General features: G+C 42.9%; 1 protein-coding gene across 18 annotated transcripts in view; it reads right to left on the bottom strand.

The window, feature by feature from the left end:
• Nucleotides 1-19,650, bottom strand: part of MAPKAP1 (MAPK associated protein 1) — a 240,055-nt gene that overhangs the window by 9,944 nt on the left and 210,461 nt on the right. For all 18 annotated transcript variants that reach the window (XM_042245202.1, XM_027965752.2, XM_042245212.1 and 15 more), the window contains 1 exon segment: nt 18,313-18,450. In XM_042245202.1, coding sequence (XP_042101136.1) covers nt 18,313-18,450 — 138 coding nt within the window.

The raw sequence follows: 19,650 nt of genomic DNA, 5'->3' as shown, positions 1-19,650 counted from the left end.
ATCCAGATTTGCTCAGGGCACTGAAACTATACATCTGCTTCTGAATATTGCAATGAAAGTCTGGATATGTGAAAATGTATTTACATTTACGTGTTTTGTTTTTTTTTTTTCCAAAGGAAAACAGAGAAACTGGAACGTAACACTGAACAGAAACTAATTAGCAGCACAGATGTCAGGAACAGAGATCTTTGAGCTTTTGTGCTGTAATTTATCATCGGCATTATGAGTTTTAACTTAAACAAAAGGCTGTGTTGAAAAACAGATTCTTCTGGTCAATGGAGGGGAGTGGCCATTCAGAAAAAGCTGTTGTCACAAGATGGGACAGCTGAAGCAGAGGGCCAGCAGTTTACACACTCCCACTGAAAGAAGGGCTCCCAGATCTCCACTGCCAAGGGTCCTGAGATTGTGGTTTGAGAGGAGGCTCCCTTCTAAACGACCTGCGGGCACCAACTGTGGCCGTCAATGACGGGTCAGAGCTGGGACTTCCAAATCGAGCTGGTAGCCCACCTGTGTCCAAAACCCTCCAGGGGCCATCACTTACCAGGAAAGCCAAAAGTAAATTTGAATTTTTTTTCTTCAATTAAAAAATATTAAATACATTTAAAAATTATGAGACATTGAGAAGACAGAGGAAAAACTTCCACCCTCGACCCCCATAATACCAACACCGGCACAGTGACAGGCAAGGTCTCTTTTCCAGTCATTCTCATGTCTGTTTTACACAACTGTAATCAGACGGTATACCAGAATTGGGGGATAATTTCTGCTGTTAACATCTTACGATAGCCTTTCCCTTGTTGACACATCGTCTCCACAACCATCTGTTTCAACGGCTGCCTTTTGTCCCATTAAGTAGGTATGTGCCATGGCTCAAGCTACCATCTTTCTGCTGGGCATTTAAGTTACTTATAATATTGACAGTATTATAGGTAAGGCTATGAAGGACATCTCTGCGCATCTGGATTGTTTCTGAATTCCTTTACATCAGACATGGATACTTTTAAGAAGTGGGTTTTCAGGGTCTGATCTTTTCTGGTCCCTCTGGCCTGGAAGTGGGTAGAAACTCTCATTGGATTTTTTTGGGGAAATGGAAGGCCTGGGATGCTTTGGTCTCTGGGCTGAAAACCCTCCACTGCAAGTAGCAAGCCCAGCTGCCCATATGAGCTTCAGTTCAGTTTAACTGAACCCATAAGGCTGGTGCTCCTTTTCCGAGCCCCCTACAGTGGCAGAGGCCCCAGTAACTGGAGTGAGCTCCTTGACCTCTGGAGCAGGACAGAGTGATCCACTTACACTTTTGCCTGAGTCATTCACCCCCTCCCCTCTTTGGCTCCCTCCTATAAACATAATTAAAGCTGATTATAAAAACTCCCATGGCAATGGGATTTCCCTCCTTCCTCTAATTTACTGAAAACACTCTTGCTAAGGTCACTACGACCTCTATGTTGAGAGACCCAGTTGATAATTCTTGGCTTTTATTTTGCTTGGCTCCTCAGCTGTATCTGATACTTCTCTTCCCATGAAGCCACAGTCAACTGATTCTTCAGCTGACTTCTCCTGTCAATCCGTCTCTTACATCCCTTTGCGGCCATCTTGTCTTTTCTCTCTCTTAAATGATGGTCTTCCCCAGTGTCCTGTCCTTGACTCTCATCACTTCTAATTCCATTTCTCCTCTGTCAGGTTCGCTCATCGGGTTTTTATTATTACCCAGATGTCGATGGGGCTTTCCAGGTGGTGTTAGTGGTAAAGAACCCACCTGCCAATACAGGATACGTAAGAGATGTGGGTTTCATCCTTGGGTCGGAAAGATCCCCTGGAGGAGGGCATGGCAATCCATTTTAGTATTCTGGCCTGGAGAATCCCATGCACAGAGGAGCCTGGTAGGCTGCAGCTCGCCAGTGTTTCTTCTCCCACTGTCATTAGAATAAAGTCCAAGCTTCTTAGATGATTCTCGAGACCCTAGATTCTGTTCAGTTCAGTTGCTCAGTACTGTCCGACTCTTTGCGACCCCATGAATCACAGCACGCCAGGCCTCCCTGTCCATCACCAACTCCCGGAGTCTACCTAAACCCATGTCCATTGAGTTGGTGATGCCATCCAGCTATCTCATCCTCTGTTGTTCCCCTCTCCTCCTGCCCCCAATCCTTCCCGATATTAGGGTCTTTTCCAATGAGTCAACTCTTCGCATGAGGTGGCCAAAGTACTGGAGTTTCAGCTTCAGCATCAGTCCTTCCAATGAACACCCAGGACTGATCTCCTTTAGGATGGACTGGTTGGATCTTCTTGCAGTCCAAGGGACTCTCAAGAGTCTTCTCCAACACCATAGTTCAAAAGCATCAATTCTTTGGCACTCAGCTTTCTTCACAGTCCAACTCTCACATCCATACATGACCACTGGAAAAACCATAGCCTTGACTAGACGGACCTTTGCTGGCAAAGTATTGTCTCTGCTTTTAAATATGCTGTCTAAGTTGGTGATAACTTTCCTTCCAAGGAGTAAGCGTCTTTTAATTTCATGGCTGCAATCACCATCTGCAATGATTTTGGAGCCCAAAAATATAAAGGCTGATACTGTTTCCATTGTTTCCCCATCTATTTCCCATGAAGTGATGGGACCAGATGCCATGATCTTCGTTTTCTGAATGTTGAACTTTAAGCCAACTTTTTCACTTTCCACTTTCACTTTCATCAAGAGGCTTTTTAGTTCCTCTTCACTTTTTGCCATAGTGGTGTCGTCTGTGTATCTGAGGTTATTGATATTTCTCCCGGCAATCTTGATTCCAGCTTGTGCTTCTTCCAACCCAGCGTTTCTCATGATGTACTCTGCATAGAAGTTAAATAAGCAGGGTGACAATATACAGCCTTGATGTACTCCTTTTCCTGTTTGGAACCAGTCTGTTGTTCCATGTCCAGTTCTAACTGTTGCTTCCTGACCTCCATACTATAGGTTTCTCAAGAGACAGGTCAGGTGCTCTGGTATTCCCATCTCTTTCAGAATTTTCCACAGTTTCTTGTGATCCACACAGTCAAAGGCTTTGGCATAGTCAAGAAAGCAGAAATAGATATTTTTCTGGAACTCTCTTGCTTTTTTGATGATCCAGGGGATGTTGGCAATTTGATCTCTGGTTCCTCTGCCTTTTCTAAAACCAGCTTGAACATCTGGAAGTTCACAGTTCACGTATTGCTGAAGCCTGGCTTGGAGAATTTTGAGCATTACTTTACCAGCATGTAAGATGAGTGCAATTGTGCGGTAGCTTGAGCATTCTTTGGCATTGCCTTTCTTTGGGATTGGAATGAAAACTGACCTTTTTCAGTCCTGTGGCCACTGCTGAGTTTTCCAAATGTGCTGGCATATTGAGTGCAGCACTTTCACAGCATCATCTTTCAGGATTTGAAATAGCTCCACTGGAATTCCATCACCTCCACTAGCTTTGTTCGTAATGATGCTTTCTAAGGCCCACTTGACTCCACATTCCAGGATGTCTGGCTCTAGGGGAGTGATCACACCATCGTGATTATCTTGGTCGTGAAGATGTTTTTTGTACAGTTCTTCTGTGTATTCTTGCCACCTCTTCTTAATATCTTCTGCTTCTGTTAGGTCCATACCATTTCTGTCCTTTATCAAGCCCATCTTGCATGAAATGTTCCCTTGGTATCTCTAATTTTCTTGAAGAGCTCTCTAGTCTTTCCCATTCTGTTGTTTTCCTCTATTTCTTTGCATTGATCACTGAGGAAGGCTTTTCTCTCTCTCCTTGTTATCCTTTGGAACTCTGCATTCAGATGGGAATATCTTGCCTTTTCTCCTTTGCTTTTCACTTCTCTTCTCTTTACAGCTATTTGTAAGGCCTCCTCAGACAGCCATTTTGCTTTTTTGCATTTCTTTTCCATGGGGATCGTCTTAATCCCTGTCTCCTGTACAGTGTCACGAACCTCTGTCCATAGTTCATCAGGCACTCTGTCTATTAGATCTAGTCCCTTAAATCTATTTAACCCTAGATTAGCAGTTGTCAAACACTTTGGCTCCGAATCTCCTTACACTCTTAAAGTTGCAAAGAGTCGGACACAATTGAAGCAACTTAGGAGAGTCAGATGTTGAGGATCCCAAAGCAGGTGTCTAGCTGAGACCTTTCTTCAGACTTTCAGAGCCAACCATAGCCACCATGCTCTATGGCCTGCAGTGGTGCACGTCCAGAACTGAAATCTACGTTTCCCCTTAAATAAAAAGCTCTGGGGGTTTCTGTGATGGTCCAGTGGTTAATCTGTCTTCCAATACAGGGGACGGGGGTTCAATCTCTGGTCAGGGAACTGAGTTCCCACCTACCCTGTGGCAACTAGGCCTGCATGCCACAACTAAGACCTGATGCAGCAAAAAAAAATAAAAAATAAAAAAACCAAAGCTGTCAGTGCAACTGGAGGGCTCACCAAGTTCCCAGCATTTGCTCCCCTAAAGAGTTTTCATATATTTATCTTCTATCCCTCTCATCCTGTGACCACAGCCCTCCACCCAGTCCTGACCATCTACTGCTGCTTCTTGGTTTGCCTCCTTTAGGTCACGTTGTCTTCAGATCCAAAGGTCTACCTAGAGGAGTCGTCCTTTTATAACACACATATGGTCCTATTACTCCCTGACATAAAACAGTGTTTCTTTCCCTACTGTCTTCAGAATAAAGTCCAAACTTCTTAGATGATTTTCGAGACCCTACGATTAGCAGTTGTCAAACATTTTGGCCTCAAATCCCCTTACACTCAAACATTACTGAGGAGCCCTAAAAGCTTTTATGTGGATTATATCTATTATTATTATATTAGAAATTAAAACTGAGAAATTTAAAATTAATCCATTAAAAAATAATAAACTTACTGCAAGTTAACACAATATATTTTTTAATGGTGAAACCCTTTTATTTCCTCAAACAACAAAGCTTTAATGAAAAAGCTGGCATTACTGTATAGTTTTGAAAATTATAAAATATCAACATTTGGTTTGACAGAATACAGCTGTATTATATTCTGTTTTTGCATTTGATTTGTTGTGACTGCTTAGGTTGAAGCATATGAGAAAAAGTCAGCCTCACATAGATACGTTTTTGATAAAGGAATATTTTTAATATTCTCTACAAATATTCTTTGATATTATACAAAACTTGATAAATGATATCTCCTTAAAGATGAGCTGCAATGTGGAATCTAAAACCACATGAATAAACTTTTTGTACTGTTACACTTCAATTCATTGGTCTGTCTTGCACTTTGCATGACTCTTTTAGAGAAAAATAGTAATTTATTTGGCTGCATCAAGTCTTTGTTGTGGTGTCTGGAATCTTAACTGCAGTATGTGAACTCTTAGTTGCGCTATGTAGGATCTAATTCCTTGATTAGGGATTGAACCTGGGCCCCCTGCATTGGGAGCGTGGGGTCTTAGCCACTGGACCATCAGGGAAGCCCCTAAATGACGCTCCTACTCTTGGATGGTTTCGTAACATCATGCAGTAGTCTAGAAAATACACAGGTCTTTCATATGTTGACACATTATACAATATAAACAAAACTCAATATTCATTAATTATCGCCACTGATCTCTTCAGAAAAGTAATGAGAAGTGAAGTTCACAGTGATGGATACAAATTTTCTGAGACTCTAATTTTCATCCAAAAGCCTGAATTTCATCCCTGGCATCAAATACTAACTTACTTTCCGTGAAATGGCAGGATTACTTCCTTTATTTTCAAGAAAATATATGCTAAATAGTTAGGCTTGAGTAACTATAGTTTGTCAGTTGCTCTTTCAAGTATAAACTGAGTTCCATGAAATGAATGGTTAGTTCAGCTTGCAACTCACACAATTTCACAAGTCGTCCTCCTTGAGACACGTCTTCCACCCTCCTAGGCAGTAGGTGTATGTCAGCAATGAATTAAACAATATTTATGGGGCCTTTTGATGCTTCATGTGTCAGCTGTTCTAACAAAATGTAATATGGCATTTCAGTAACCAAGTATTGGTTGAGTTTCATTCTTTAGCATTTAAAGAGGCAGACAAGCAAGAGACAAATTCTGTATCTGGAAATTCTGTCCTCAGTTAGTAACAAGTTTGAATTTGCAGCTTCTCTTGGGAGGCTAAATTAGATAAAATCTCAGCTGTCCAACCCGTGGAGCAGAGAGCTTGAGTGACCTTCATGCAAAAAACATACCTTTTCCATCTTAAGCATAAAAACTCTCAAAATTTCCTCCCATGTTAGAGTATGAAAGTGAAAGCGTTAGTCACTCAATCATGTCCAGCTCTTTATGACCCCATGGACTAGTGCCTGCCAGGCTCCTCTATCCATGGAATTCTCCAGGCAAGAATACTGAAGTGGGTTCTTCTCGACCCAGGGATTGAACCCTGGTCTCCTACATTGCAGGCAGGAGACTCTTTACCATCTGAGCCAGCAGGGAAGCCCTGTATTAGAGTATAAGGAAAATAAATACTGTGTTACCATGTTCATCTTTATGAATATTGAATCTCCTGATCTCCTCAGGGCTATAAAAGGTCCTACATCTCACCAGAAAACAGTTAAGATCTTGCCACACTACTGTGCTTATTGGTTTGGATGCTTTTTAACATTTTTTGTTTCATTCTTGTCAGTTTTCACTTTCCACTGTCTTTATTATTAAGCTCTGTAATTTTTTCTCCCCCTTATATTTTTTTGCATTTAATATCCTCTAGGAGGAGAAACCAGATAACAAAGGATAGTTAAAATTTGTTAAGAAATAAATAGCTAGTGGGAATTTGCTGTATGACACAGGGAGCTCCAATCCAGTGCTCTGTCACAAGCTAGAGGGGCAGGATGGGGCGAGAGGCGGGTGGGAGTTCCAGAGGGAGGGGATATACACATACCTATGGCTGATTCATGTTGATGTATGGCAGGAACCAGCACAGTACTGTAATTATTCAATTAAAAATAAAATCCAAAGTCCTCAAAATATTCAATAAATTCGTCAATAAAGAGTATTTTGCAAGAAAAAAAGAGAAAGACTTTATGAGTTGGGGGCCTAGGGATATCTTCCATCCAAAAGCACAGAGGTTTAAGTGCCCTGGCTTTGCGTCAGTGCAAAGGGAAGAATATAAGCCTCTGTCACCATTTATACATAACTTCAGACAAGTTACATAACTTCTCTGAGTCCTAGTTTCCTCACTTATAAAATGGGAATAATATCTGTCTCACAGAGTTGTTACTAAGATTAAGTAATCCTAGGATAATCAACTGAGATTTCTATAACACATGTACATAAACCTCAGAGAGTTGTTGCAAGAACTAAGCAGTGCGTATAAGGCACTCGGGACAGTGCCTGACACTTGGTAGATTCTTTGTCTTTTCACTTTCACTCTCCAAGATAAACTTTTCCAGACAGTAAATACTTAAGGCTTTGTGGGCCAACAGGCAAAGTTAAGGCTCTTTAATAGATACTTTTATAACAAGGAAAAAGAATTTCTACATTTTTAAATTAAAAAATTCAAAATATAACTATCAAATGTATCTTCTGGGGGTACTACAAGCTGTTCCTGAGGACAGAATTTTTTTTTTTTTTGAGGGGAGATGATGTTTCGCTTAAAAAATGGAATTCAAAACTAGTGTTCCATATCATCAAATCAATTGTAAATATTCACGTTAAAAACTATTCTTAGTGCACAGGCCATACAAAAATAGGTGGTGGGCTGCATTCAGCCCGTGGGCCAGAGTTTGTCAATCTCTGTTCAAAGAGTTCTGGCTTGTTTCCTTTTCCTTTGTTCATTCTGTATAGTTGCTAATGGTGACATTTTGTGTACTCTTGATTTCTCTGTGCAGATCTGGGTTTGTATCCAGCAACGTTTCCCCCACCTCTAGCCGTCCATGTTTCTTATAGTGAAAGTTTAATGGCACAAATTCTTTCTTTTTTTTTAATGTCTGGAAACGTCTTCACTTTCATTTCTGAAGGATTTTTTTCACTGAATATAGAAATCTTGGTTGACAAGATTTTCTTTTAGCAAGCGATGTCATTCCATCATCTGGACTGCATTATTTCTGGTGGGAAATAATTCTTATCTTGGTTTCTCTGACTGCTTATAAGTTTTTTTCTTTATCACTGGTTTTCTGCAATTTGATTATGATGTGCCTTGATGTGGTTTTCCCTATATTTATCCTATTTGGCCATCTTTGGACTTCTAAGGTTGGTGGGTTGGTATTTTTAAACAAATCTGGAACAGTTTTCTCTACCATCCCTGAGAGTCATAACATAACACATGTATGTTAGAACATTCGCTATTATTCCACAGCCTTTGTTCTTTTCATCCGTTTCTTCTCTCTGCTTCACTTTGAATATTTTCTGTTGTCCTTTAAAGTTCACTGATTGCAATAGGCAGATTCTGAAATGACTTTCAAGGATCCCACCTCCTGCTTTTCATGGCCTTGTGTAACCTCCTTGTCTTGTTTGTGGGCTAGACCTAGTGACTTACTTCCAATGAATAAAGTATAGCAAAAGCGTTGGGCTCTATTTCTGAGATTAGGTTATAAAACACTGTGACTTCTTCCTAGTACATTCCTGCTTCTGGTTATTTAGATGGAGCCAGATGCCATTGTGAGAGCCTCCCTGTGGAGAGGCCCATGTGGTAAGGAACTGAGGGTGTTCACAAAGAAATGAACTCTGCTAGTAACTACTCGGTGAGCTTGGAAGCACATCCTGCCCCTGCTGAACACTGAGATGACTGTGGCTCTAGCTGACAGGAGGACTGCAGCCTGAGGAAGGGCCCTGTGCTAGAGGACCCAGCTACGCTGTGCTGGATTCCTGACCCACAAAACTGCGAGATGATAAGTGTTATTCTTGTTTTAAGCCACTGAGTTTCGAGACAATTTGTTATGTGGCAACAGATAACTAACATTCTGACCTTTTCTCTTCCTGATGTGCTCCCACAGGGAGTTTTTTGATTCAGATATTGTATTCCTCAGCTCTAGAATTTTCATTTGGTTCTTTTTAAAGTTTCCATTTCTCTTCTTTTTGAGCTGTTTTGCTTTAAGTCTTTGAACATACTTATAATAAGAATTTTTAAGTACTTACTTGCCAATTCTATTCTCTCTCCACTTCTGACTCTGCTTATATTGACTGATTTTTCTCCTGGTTATAGGACAAGTTTTTCCTGCTTCTTTGCATGCCATGTAATTTTTGACTGAAAGTTGGATATTGTGAACGTCATGCTCTGCATTTTGTCACCATCTTTTAGAGACTATTGGGCTTTGTTCTGGCAGTCAGTTAATTTACACGTGGATCAGTTTGATCCTTTCAAGACTCCTTTTAAAACTTTCTTAAGAATTAAAGCACTCTTTAATCTAGGGCTAGTTTAGCCTTACTCCTAAGATATGGCCTTTCCAGAGTCATGACGAAATGTCCTGGATGCTTCAACGACCGGGGAGCTACAAACTCGAGTTTTGGCCAGAATGTTAGTTTATAGCTCCCAGTAGTTGTTTTTTGACCAGATTCGTGAGATCCCACCACAGACACGCATGGCTTAGTATAGAACAGAAGAGTAAAGGGCTTTAAAGGGCTTCTAGAGCTCTCAGTATAGCTCCGTCCTCTTCATACTTGGTGGTGGTGGCGGTTTAATCGCTAAGTCGTATCTAACTCTTGCGAGTCCATGGACTGTAGCCTGCCAGGCTCCTCTGGGATACTCCAGGCAATCTCCATACTCAGTTTTGCTAATTTTAGTTCTCCTAACTCTGATCTGTGTCTTCTAGCTCAGTGAGACTGCTCTATTCTCCTTGGAAAAGCCTGGAAGAAAGCTGAAGTGATTGTAGGTCTCACCTCATTTGTTTCCCTTCTCCCGGGGTTCACAGTCCTATGCTGCTTGTTTTCCAAATTCCGAGAACAGTTTCTTAAATTCTGTGCGGTTTTCCAGTCATTTATGATAGAAGAGCTAATCTGGTTACAGTTACCCTGTCCTGGAAGTTGCCTATGGGAGTCTTGTAGGCAATACATATGTTGATTTTAATGAAAGAATGCCTTACTTTTTCCACATCTACAGGAATAACTTAAAATCTAAGCACTCCATTTATTTATTATGAAAGCACAGTTTGGAGCTTGGCAGGAGGCAAGGGAAACAGATTTTTCCAATCATTTATCCAGCTGAGAAATCTTTCACACAGATTTCTTCGGTAGGAAACAATCTCTGCCCTTACCTTCTTCTCAATTAGGATCTCTTCTGATGTTACAATCAAGGGGAAAAAAAAAAAAAAACTCGAGGAAATGATAACTAAAATCAAGGAGAAAGTAAATACATGCAAACTTTCCATTATACTTATATAACTCTTTTTAAAAAAATTATAGATCTATACGGCCCAAGTCAACAATTAAGTGAAAACTGAATAGCAAAAAGGAGGCTTCTCCCAGGAGAAATAAAAAAAAGGTGATACCCCCCAATTTTTTTTACTCTGATACCAATATTCCAATCAACACAAGGAAATTCTTGTTTATTAGTAAGTCCTAGGGAAAGATGAAGAAAGTTTACAGAGTATAAGAAAACCCACTGAGTGTCTCAGTACCAGTCAATTTTCTTCACAAACACAGACATTCTTGTACGTTACAAACTTAGCAGACATGCCCCCAGCAGCTCCCCATGAGCAACTGATACTGGATATGAGAGGCTTACTGTTCTTATCATCTGTCTAGGGCTCAGAGCAGGATCACCTGCCTCCTAAACTCAGGAGTGCTGACCCTTTCAGAGGCCCCACACTGTACTGAATACCTCTTTTCCAGGAACCACAGAAACAAGCACACTAGCCTTGACTACCGTATGCTGAGGGTATGCAGAAGAGCACGTTAGGAACAAGGTGCTGGGTTTGCCCTGTCATTACAGCTTTCAAGAAGTTCTCCTCTGTGGCTCCGCATGTCTTTGCTGAAGAGCCTCACCTGCTCTTGGCCAATTCCAAATTCAAGAAGCAACTTTTAAATGTTCAATGTGGCCGGGCAGAGTTAGAGCAAGAGCCACTGACTGCTAACTCCTGGAAAGAAGCTGCTGGGCTGCTGGAGGATGCAGGCTGCTGGGCTGCTGGAGGATGCAGCTGGGAACATAAACTGGCAAGCCCAGTACAAATGTCCGGTTCCAGCTAATGATGACTGGGCCAGTCAACAGGACACACGCTGGGTTGGCTCCCACAGGCTGCGTTCTCAGGGATCTGGCCAATGTTATCCAGCCCCAGCAACTGTTCCCTAAAACACAGTGATGGCCTACTTAACAGCGCATCACAGCTGGAGGGTACTGGAAACTAAACTGGGTCAGAGGACCTAAGAATGCAGCCTGGCATTCGATGATGCAAGCTGGGCCCACGCTTCACAGGGTTTCCCCACCTTTATCCTATGGCACACTCCAGGCCTTTCCTTACCACACACTTGGAAAGACTGAGGTGGTCCCCTCCGATTGCCTAGAACCCATCTCCCCGGCAGCTCCCTTGTTTTGGAAGAAGATGATAAATAAATCAAAATGCACTAAGCAGCACTTCCACAGGCACTCGCCTCCTTCACTGAACGTGCACCTCATCAATCACACTATTGTCTGCTTGAAAGGCGAGCCTTGTAAATGTCATATCCACTCAGGCCCAAGGAGAGGCGCATCCAAATGCAGCAAGGAGTTTTAATTGGATAGTGTAATTAAACTAAAAAACCCCAGCAGACTCCCTTTGACAGGATAGATGAAGACCCCTTTTAATAGGGCTAGGAAACATATCTGTTAAAAGGACGAGGCATTGCCTGCTCCTGATTGTGCTCCAGAGTACTCTTATGAAAAGGCGATTCAATAACTGGGGCATTTAATATGTTAGAGTCGCTGTGTTTTGTAATCGAGCAGTACTTACCGTATTTGATCTGGAACTTAGGAAATAAGTCCTTGTCAGAGAGTAAAAATGCAACATAGCTTGCCCACCTGATGTCTGAAGTATCCTGGACTTTCTAGGAATCAACAGAGTCTGAGGATGTGGCTATGAACGCAAGCGCCTTACTTACTGGGGCAAGAACTCCACCTGCACAGTCAGGGACACCCACCCACCCACAAACCTCGGGGTGTAGCTCTTTCACCCAGCGGTAGCTGAATGCTCACCCTCATGTCCCTCCCACAATCTCACGGGCCTCTAAAGAATATGACACAATTCCTGGGTCCCACCTCTTTTAGGAGCTGGAATACTTGTCACATCAACGTTTGTGTGTGTGTGTGTGTCTGTTAGAGTTACTCCTGTCAAGTAGGGAGACAAGAAATCAGGTGGTCAGAGGATTCAATGTATGAGCTGCAACGTGCCCAAGTTGATTTTAGTAACAAAACCAGAGTCCTTTTGCCAGTCTCCTCACTTGCCTTTATTGGGAGAAAGGGTGGGGGCTGTACACACAGATGCGCGTGTGTGCAGACACGCTCATGCTCACGCACACACACACATACACACACACACACACACACACACGAGGCGTGCAGCTTCACAAACAAAGTAACAAAATTAGTGAGAACAAATGAAGAGGTTCCTTTCTGCACCGTACTGTCTTATAAGCAGACCATAATAATCCCTTTCGGAGAGAATGCTAGTGTCCCAAGGTCAAGTTCAGGGAAACTAGTAGCTGGTTGGATCAAGAGCAGCTCTAAGCTGGGGTTCAGGTGGAGTGCGGAGGCAGGGTTTCAGACTCCCCCATGGAAAGCTTTCCAGAAACAGACACTTTGCTTTATTTACAAAAACCTGAAGGTCAGTCTGCCTGGGCCCTCAGACTGATTTTTCTTTTTTAAAGATGGTGAAGGGTTTGTTTGATGACTGCTTTTACTCCCCCATAAAGCCTCCTTGGAGCTCTGTTTGCAAATCTTTGAACACTCCTTAATACTGCTCTTTCACCATGGGTTGATAAACCCATTAAGAACATATAAGTGAAGGCTTATAATCTATGAAAACTGGATAGTGAATTAAACCATCAGATACTTTCAGCTTTAAATGAAGACTACATAACAGCAGTTCAGCCATCAATTGGGCTATCACTTCGAGCCAGTATGAATTCTGCTGGAAAAGCTATTTTCGTGCAGATGTGGAATTCAGTGGGAAAGACTGACTCGTGTACCAACATCAATCAAAATGTCGACTTCCCTGGCAGCTCTCAACAGTCAGGCAGGTTCAAAGGTCACAGGATAAAGAAAAAGCCAAGCTCTGGTTCAGCTCTAATATCTCCTCGGTAGAAGTCTTGCAAAAGTACCCCCTTCTGTATTAGCCCGGCTTTCATTAATCTTCTTGCCATCTTCTTTAACTAGTCATGCAGAACCACTCGATAGCAAGACGTATAATGGGGAAGGCCCTGTGCCTATTACGGCGTTAACATTCTCTTAAGCCCCAGTGCAACAATGGAACGGGGAGGCAGAGGAAATCTGCAACGGCAGGGTGCAGTGCAGGCAATTCAATTATAGCCAGGGCTTACCTATGTACTCCTGACCTATAAAACACAAGAGGCCTTTGTGTCTAACTGGCTCGGCCATTAATGTTGCTGAAGATCACAACAATGCTGATCTTTCCTATTTAAGCTAAATCAATGTGGACAAATCATTATTCAGTACCTTTAATTTAATTAGTAAATTAAATACACTACTTTACAGATCTTGTCAAGTACTTATGAAAAGAAAGATTCATTTAAGTGGGAGGTCACCAATAAACCCAGTGAATTTAACTCAAAACCTTAACTGAATCTCAGCTCAAATATCCAGCAGGTTCTATTCACCAGCGCTTAACAGTCTCCTGCAGTTTGGTTAATTCACAGTCTCAAAGAGTTCCTGCCCTGGATCCAAACAGTGGTTTGAACCACTGCCCCCGTGCCCCCCCCCCCCACCAAAAAAACCCCAAACAATCCCCCCACCACCCCCCAACACAACCAGCATCCACAGAATCTGATTTCCTTTAAATTATACTATTGCAAGAGAACGTAATCAGGTTACTTCTATTATGTTGCTTCCTTAAGATTTTATATCATCTATACTTAATTGAGATACAGAGCTCTTTTCAGCTATAAAGACGACAGCTACTTTATTAAAGTTTAAATCTGATTTCTTAATGATAGGCTGCTTCCTTTAAAGACTCTAAACCTGCACAACCTTCTTATGATAAAACCAGACGTGGCATCCTTGAGTCTGGTACTTTATTTAAATACAGCTTCAGAGTCCCTGATGGGTGCTAATTTCACAGAAAGGGTCCTTGCTTTTGTTTCACTGTTGAAATTTGAAACCAGGACTTAAAAAGAGCGCCCACCACATTTAAAGCCTATGTCTAGACCTTATAAGGATGGAGAATTATTTCTGAGACAATTCAACTGTGGTTTTTTTCTGTTGGAAACATTCTTCTACACGGTGTATACAAATCTTTGTTCAGTTAAAATGAATTCACATTAATTCATCTTTGAGAGGTCAGTGATATCCTTCAAAACAGCAAAAGAGTGGCAAAATCTGACTTAGACATCACTGATTTGAATAATAATAGCAGCAAACAGCATTTTTAAAAATCCAGAAAGGCAGAATTTATTCTTAATTTCTCAGGGCTGTGGACACACTGCTTCTTTCAACTAATTTTTGTTAAGAGTCCATATTTACATGTACAGTTTTTTTTAAAGGCATGTATCTATTTAGTGATTAAGTTCCAAGTCTTAAACACTCACAGGGACAGAGCAATGACTCATCCCTGTGAGAACACGGGCAAGAGGGAGAGGTTAGGGAAGGAGAGCGCCACGGCATGGCTGTTTACGGAGCAGGGCTTCAGAGCCTGGGTCTTTCTGATGCCACAGTGTATGGAATTACGTGTTTCACTGCAGGCGCTCTTAACGCTCAGTCCCTTTGCCAAGTCAGCTATTCTCATACATTTTGGATTCGGCATCAATTAAACTTGAGTTGTGTTCTTTATGACGACCAAATTAATGGTTTGACAGCAGCTTTCTCAATAAACACTGCAAACTGGCCATATTCGAAGGTTTTAAAAAACCATTTCTTTTCTGTTCAAAATTCTGACAAACATGTCTCAAGTAAGACTGGGGACAACTTCATTATCCTCCAAACACTTACTGCCTTTTTGTAAAGAGGGCTGTTTAATAACACGTCTGCTCTGTTTTCACAACTAAATTATTCCAGTTGGTCACACGTTCCAGTCTTCGGCAAGACACTTGTGTTATAAGAGATAAAAACATGAAAAAGGAAATATATTGCAGAAATCAAAAAACCTTATCTACTTCTAGACTCTCTCTCTTTTCCATAATTCATTCAAGAAGGCCCCAAGAATAATTTTTGATGTAAACTCAGCTACAAACATACATCACTATGCTGATAAAAATCACAGGCTAAACTTATGAAATATAGTGACTTTCATTTCTTTAGTGCTGTTAAAATAACTTTTTTCTAAGGTTCAACAGACACAGAAGATAAAAAAGGGTTACCATTAATCCTTTAAAAAAAAAAAAAGGCAGCAGCAGCCCCATAGATTAATTCTGTGGTCTGATGATGGTTTTGAAGATGAACTTTTTAGATTAAGTCAATGAATTAATTTGATGGAGATACCGGAAATCATAAAACAGTAACAGCATCAAGCTGATTCATTGAATACACCTTTGTTTGGACACTTTACAATATAAATGTCGTTGAATAACTTTGGTTTCTAAACTGCGGCCTCATTAAGTTCTATTTCACGACAGTAAACACTCACCAAGAACAACCCTGAAGGTGCTGAGCTAGGGGACAAGGTTATGGAAACCAGTCTCTGGTCTGTGAGTTCAGCATGGAGATGGGGGTAGGAGAGAGGGTCAGACCTCAAACACACACAGTGTATGTGAGGTGCTTTACCAGGGGTGTGTGCAAACTCCAGGGGGCAGAATTACAGAAAAAGTCTTGACACTGGGAGCTGGATCTTGACAAATGAGGGGGCCTCGTGTGAGGAAACGGAGGTGTCCACAAATGAGAGAAAGGGTCAGGTTGGAGGCGTATTCCAGGCAGAGGGGAGAGCAGAAGCACAAAATTCCACGTGTGATTGTGTGCTGGTAGTTCAAAGAGACTCCAGTCCAAATTCAGGATGGGAAATTATGGGCCACTAGCCTGAAATAGTCAATGTCTTAATTTCATTTTGTGAGCCTGCAACTCTCAAATATATATATATATATATTTAAAAAACAGCAAAATCCTTTTTATCAATTGACTTTTTCAAGTGCAGAATCCACAAACTGGTTGGAGTTAAATGCAGAATCCTTTGGGTGAAGGGGAAGCCTCATGCCCAACTCTGCCCTACACACACACACCCATACATATACACACAAACACACAGACACACACATAGGCCCTGGCAGTTCCCCGAGAACCCAGAGTTTTAAGGGACATGGTTTGAAAGTGCTGTGATGGAGACAAGGATTCAGGAAGTGTTTTACTGGGGCAGGCAGTGTGCCTCTCTGCTCACAAAGGGTCACAGTTCTAGAGTGAGAGGGGGAACCTCTAACAAGACCTACACGTGCAGGTTTTACACAGAACCATCCAGTAGGTCTGAGCATATGACAAAGACTCTCCTGCTGGGCTGTCAGTACTGAAATGGCGGGGCCCAGGTCTGCTCTGGATCCCTAAGACTTTGGAACTTGGCCTCACCCTCAGAGACGTGTGAGAAGTACTTCTTGGCTGAGTGGCCTCAAGAGGCCACAGGAGGGTGTGGCTGTCCATCTCTGCTTTATTCCCTACGAGGCTGGGCATGTTACATCCGTTACCTTCTGATGCCTGAAGCCCAGCCCGGCTCGCATAGTGTCTTGGTAGGAATATAAGGGAAATCTGAATCCTGTTTCTAGCTCTTTCCCTAACCTTTCCACTCCAGCATATCCCCCTATGTAACATGTAAGTGGACTGCCTCTCACTTCTCAGACACATGGCGCATTTATAAAATGTTACTTTTCAAAGCATCTTGAGTTCTTGGGAAGAAAGACGCTAGAATGATGACATCTTTATTGGCTGACTAGCTCGAGGGAGAGGGATTAGGAAAAAGATGTTTGTCTAAAGGAGGAGGGAATCTGGCGGTCTTTGGGCAAGGGCCCCAGAGCAGCAGGCGGTTTTTCACCACTCCTTCTGGCAGCCATGCTGTCTCTGCAGGCCCCCGAGGCCTCACTGGGACGACAGGACGGTGGGACGGTGTGAGGGTGGGGGTGAGCATGGCCTTCCTCCTTTCCCTGCACCACTAGGGTCCCCCTTCCGGCTCAGCTGTAGGCTATGGAGCTGAAAGGAGGAGACCATGTAGTACGGCTGGATTCAACAAAACAATTACACACCCCCGCATAAACGACGCCAGGTGGGATCCAGGCCCAGGTTTTGTTCTTTAGGCCCCTGTTTAGTCGGTTTCATCTCAAAAACTGGAGCCACATTACAGACACTTGCTGGCCTTTAGATTTCTTACTGTTCCCTGTATTTGTTCCCAATTTAGCAGACACTGGAATCAAGGAGACTAACACAAACTGGGTGCTCCAAGTTACTGAGTTGGAAGCTACGCTATTGGGGTGCGTGCTGGGTGGCAACATTGTAAATAGGCTCTGAAGGCGAGAACCAGCAAATCAACAAATCCTTTCTTCCATGGGGGAGTATCAGTGTGATCTGCGTCCTTTCTGTCTTTTCATGGGACTGAAGTCCTAAAAATGATTAATCTAAAGGCTATCCTCAATTACTGAACTGCAAAAACATATATGCTACAATATACACTTGGACTGTATCAACTTTGGTAATTTAACCAGAGGCGTACCAGCCCAGCAGTGATCTCTTCCACAGCACCAGGCGGGGGTTTAATTACGAGCTGGTAGGTCATGCAGCTGCCAATAATCTGGAGGGTGCTGACACCTCTGGCATGATGGATATCTAAATCTAGTCTTCAGCTGCCATGGGAAATTCTCCAGCTTCCCTCGATCTGGCCAGGAAGGCAGGCAGGTCCGGGTCTCACTGGTCCAGCCCCCCAAACAGGCAGAGGAAGGGAGCATAAAGTGAAATGAGGGCTCTGGGGAGTGCAGATTCCTGGCAGGAAGCTGCCCCCAGCCCCCAGTCCCCCTTGGGGGTGGCGGTGGGGGGGCACTGAGGACAGGAGCCGCTGTGAGTGCCTCTACTGCCATCAAGACTGAGCGGAAGAGGGGCCCGTGTCAGGCTCTCGGTACCACAACACAATCCCATTTGATTAAAAGAAATTTCTGGTAATGAATTAAAGAGACCCAAGGAAAAAAGGACACGGTGGCAATATATTCTCCTGGCACCCAGCACACAGAGGGGAAGCGGGGGGAAGAGAGAAAGGAGACATAAATAAAAGGCACTACTCACTGGGGCTTTTTTCCTCTGCAAGGTCACAGGCACAGAGCAGGTCAGAATCGATCGAGATGGGCTTCTGCTTAATCCAGAACTTGGTGCTGGCTTTCTGACTCGTGACAGGGTCTATCTCCACTTTGTCTCCAGAGATACCTGTAAGGCCAAGGGGAGGACAGAAGAGAAGCCACGAGAAGTATGAGGTGTAAGTGATTTCAGTGAAATCATCTGACCTGTTTTGTAAATCCTAAACTGAACAAGCATGAACTCTCTCTAGGGCTTCGGGGAATGCCATGGGCTTCTTAAGACAGATGTAAGGAGGCTCCAAATGGCACGGAGAAGCCGCCTGTCTGGCCTCCTGGGTGAGTGAGCCGGGGTCGGGGTGGGGAGAGGGGCAGCAGCCAAAATCCATATATGAAGGTATGATGAAGCCTTCCTTCTTGGAAAAGATGTAATATAAAGCTTACCTACATATCGTTAGTGAAATACACTGTAAGGTAAGGTTCATCTAAACAATTCTCATCAGTGGTCTCTGCTGTGTTTTGTTGTAGAAGATCTGGGTTGGGCAGGCAGAGCTGTCAAATCACCTATGCCTAAGCAGTCAGGCTACCAATGAAGAGCTTCTGACCTGGAAAAATCTTCCACACCAAACACAGGAAAAGTTTCTCTCTCACTGAAGAACTCTCTGACACTAAGTAACTGTCCACAGCATATTTAAAGGAAGCCACAGGAGGACCACAAGGTGCTTCATGTAAAACCTTCCAAGTGCACGGCTTCAGGCTGTGGAGGCACTGCTCCTCCACTAAGGGAGACAGCCCTGGGTATGCACTTTATCCAACAAAGGCTTTCTAACAGGGAACCAGAATGTTAACTATGGGGACTTCAGCTTTCATTTTCAGAGCCCTGAGAGACATAACACACTGCTCAGTGACCGGGAGCAAAGCTGTCGGGAGAACCGTGACAGCGGCAGGGAGGCAGGGTGTCCTGGGACCACCTTGGAAACCACAGCCACACTCTCCTGGATCTCCGAGCAGACGGTGCCCAGCCTGACACATAACATCTAGTCTAGAAGCTCTCGTTTCCATTTTACTGAAAACTGAGGAATCTGTTCATGAAGTGAAACGAAACCCTTCAATATCCTTCCAGAGTGGGCCCCAGAAGGAATCTTAAAAGTAATTAATTTTTAAGCCACAGTTTCAAGGTCAGGGTCAAAGTGAGAACAAGCAAAATGAAGATATAAGAAACCGTTAAAATCACCGCATCTACATTCTGTAACAGAAAAGACAACCAGAGTTAACATATTTCATCCTATGGATCACACTCAGGAATTTTAAACTATCACGTGAGAAAACTTGG

This window comes from Ovis aries, chromosome 3, assembly GCF_016772045.2.
Source record: "Ovis aries strain OAR_USU_Benz2616 breed Rambouillet chromosome 3, ARS-UI_Ramb_v3.0, whole genome shotgun sequence".
NCBI classification, from domain to species: Eukaryota; Metazoa; Chordata; class Mammalia; order Artiodactyla; family Bovidae; genus Ovis; species Ovis aries.
This window is presented reverse-complemented; position numbering and strand designations above follow the sequence as displayed.